This window comes from Triturus cristatus, chromosome 7 (genome assembly GCF_964204655.1).
Source record: "Triturus cristatus chromosome 7, aTriCri1.1, whole genome shotgun sequence".
Taxonomy (NCBI): Eukaryota; Metazoa; Chordata; class Amphibia; order Caudata; family Salamandridae; genus Triturus; species Triturus cristatus.
In genome coordinates, this window is record NC_140590.1 from 409,367,894 (window position 1) to 409,369,682 (window position 1,789).

Genomic DNA, 1,789 nt, shown 5'->3' on the forward strand with positions numbered 1-1,789 from the left:
TATTTGTTTGAAGATGTGACCAGTAAAATAATTTTAAACAGGCTAAGGCTGAAAGTGTATAATGTTTGCTTCTGAAGTAAAGTGTTTGACTTTTGCTGTAAACGTTTTCTCGGTTAATGTAAGAGGTCATTTGCAATTTGCACTTGTAGTCTGATACCTTTGAATTTTATTGATAAAAAACAACAATTTGTTTTTCCAAAACACCTCCAGCAAAAATGCCTGATTTTCCTATTAGTGTAACAATTTTAACGCTCTGATCGTTGCTCTTATACCCTTAGGTAACACCAATCACGTGGATGGAACCTAGAAATTGGACATCGGGGCAATATTTCATTCTTCTAGGATTTCCAAAGGAACAGTGTGCACTAATATTTTTAATTTTCCTGCTGATTCTGCTAGGAAACCTGTCTATATTTGGCATCATCCGGATCGATTCACGTCTTCAAACACCAATGTATTTTTTCCTCAGCAACCTATCATTGCTGGATATCTGTTATTCAACAACCACTCTCCCCATTATACTGTCCAACTGCATAGCTGGTGACGGAATCATCTCTTTCCCAAGATGCATCACACAGTTGTATTTTTTCGTGTCCCTTGGGGGAGCAGAGTGCCTTCTGCTGGCCGCTATGTCGTATGACCGTTATGTGGCAATCTGCAACCCCCTCCGCTATGTCATTATCATGAGTCATAGACTTTGTGTCCAACTCGCCCTATCCTGCTGGCTGAGTGCCTTTCTTAACTCCATCCTGCACACAGTCATGACTGCCACCTTGCCCTTCTGTGGGTCAACCCACATCCACCACTTCTTCTGTGATGTGCCCCCGCTCTTGAAGCTGTCCTGCACTGACACCCACACCAGCCAGACCTTGCTGTACGTCGTCAGCATCTTCCTGGGAGTGAGCCCCTTTATGTACATCATCGTCTCCTATGTCCGCATCATTTCCTCCATCCTGAAAATCAGCTCTTCGGAAGGGAGGCGCAAGACCTTCTCGACCTGCTCTGCGCACCTCATGGTTGTTACTCTGTTTTATGGGACAGCCAACTTTAACTACATAGGGCCGAGGTCCGGCTATCCACCCGAGGTGGAGAGCGTCTCCTCGCTGCTCTACTGCCTTCTAACCCCTCTCCTCAATCCAATAATCTACTGCCTGAGAAACAAGGAGGTAAAGAGCGCCTGGAGCAGACTTTTCGGAGGAAGCACTAAGTCATTAATATTTAGTTGGTAAACTGCTTCAGTCACCCGGTCACACAAGAACAGAGCAGGTCTGCTGGCACAAATATGGACTACACCTTTAATCACACCTGCAATAGGTTCAAAAAGGTTCCAAAACTGACTCGAAAAAAGTATTTATTTAAAAGGAACAACTCTACTGCACTACATTCCCTGGGCAAATCCAATCAAAAAGCCAGTTCAGATTCCCAAAATACACAGCAGGACGTTTGCAGTGCCATGATGTTATCAACAGAATTTGTCCAATTTCAACATTCGCACCATAATTTTTTTCTGTTGAGCTCTGTTTGTTCATTCAATGCACCTTCTAGTGCCCAAAACTAATAGAACACCCAATTTTGTCAAACACAGCTAGATACCCTCCTTCCAGGTCATTACGGACAAGGGATGTAGGGCTTGGTGTGATAGTCTGATGCATTGTGGAAGCTGCTGTCTTGTTGTGCCTCAATAGAACTAATCACACTAAAACACTTTAAATCAACGATTTCTAAGTAAAACGTTCAGGATGGAGACTGTGGATCCTGTTCGCAAAGGTAAATGTACCGCTGTAGATTT

General features: G+C 43.5%; 1 protein-coding gene across 1 annotated transcript; it reads left to right on the forward strand.

Moving 5' to 3' along the window:
- The first annotated feature begins 296 nt into the window (after nucleotides 1-296).
- On the forward strand, nucleotides 297-1,229 carry LOC146809808 (olfactory receptor 5V1-like). Its single transcript, XM_085614902.1, has one exon. The coding sequence runs from the start codon at nucleotides 297-299 to the stop codon at nucleotides 1,227-1,229; it is 933 nt and encodes a 310-aa protein (XP_085471028.1).
- Nucleotides 1,230-1,789: the final 560 nt, after the last annotated feature.

Excerpts from the sequence above, each read along its gene's own strand:
- LOC146809808 (XM_085614902.1), top strand. The coding sequence starts at position 297 with ATGGAACCTAGAAATTGGACATCGGGGCAATATTTCATTCTTCTAGGA.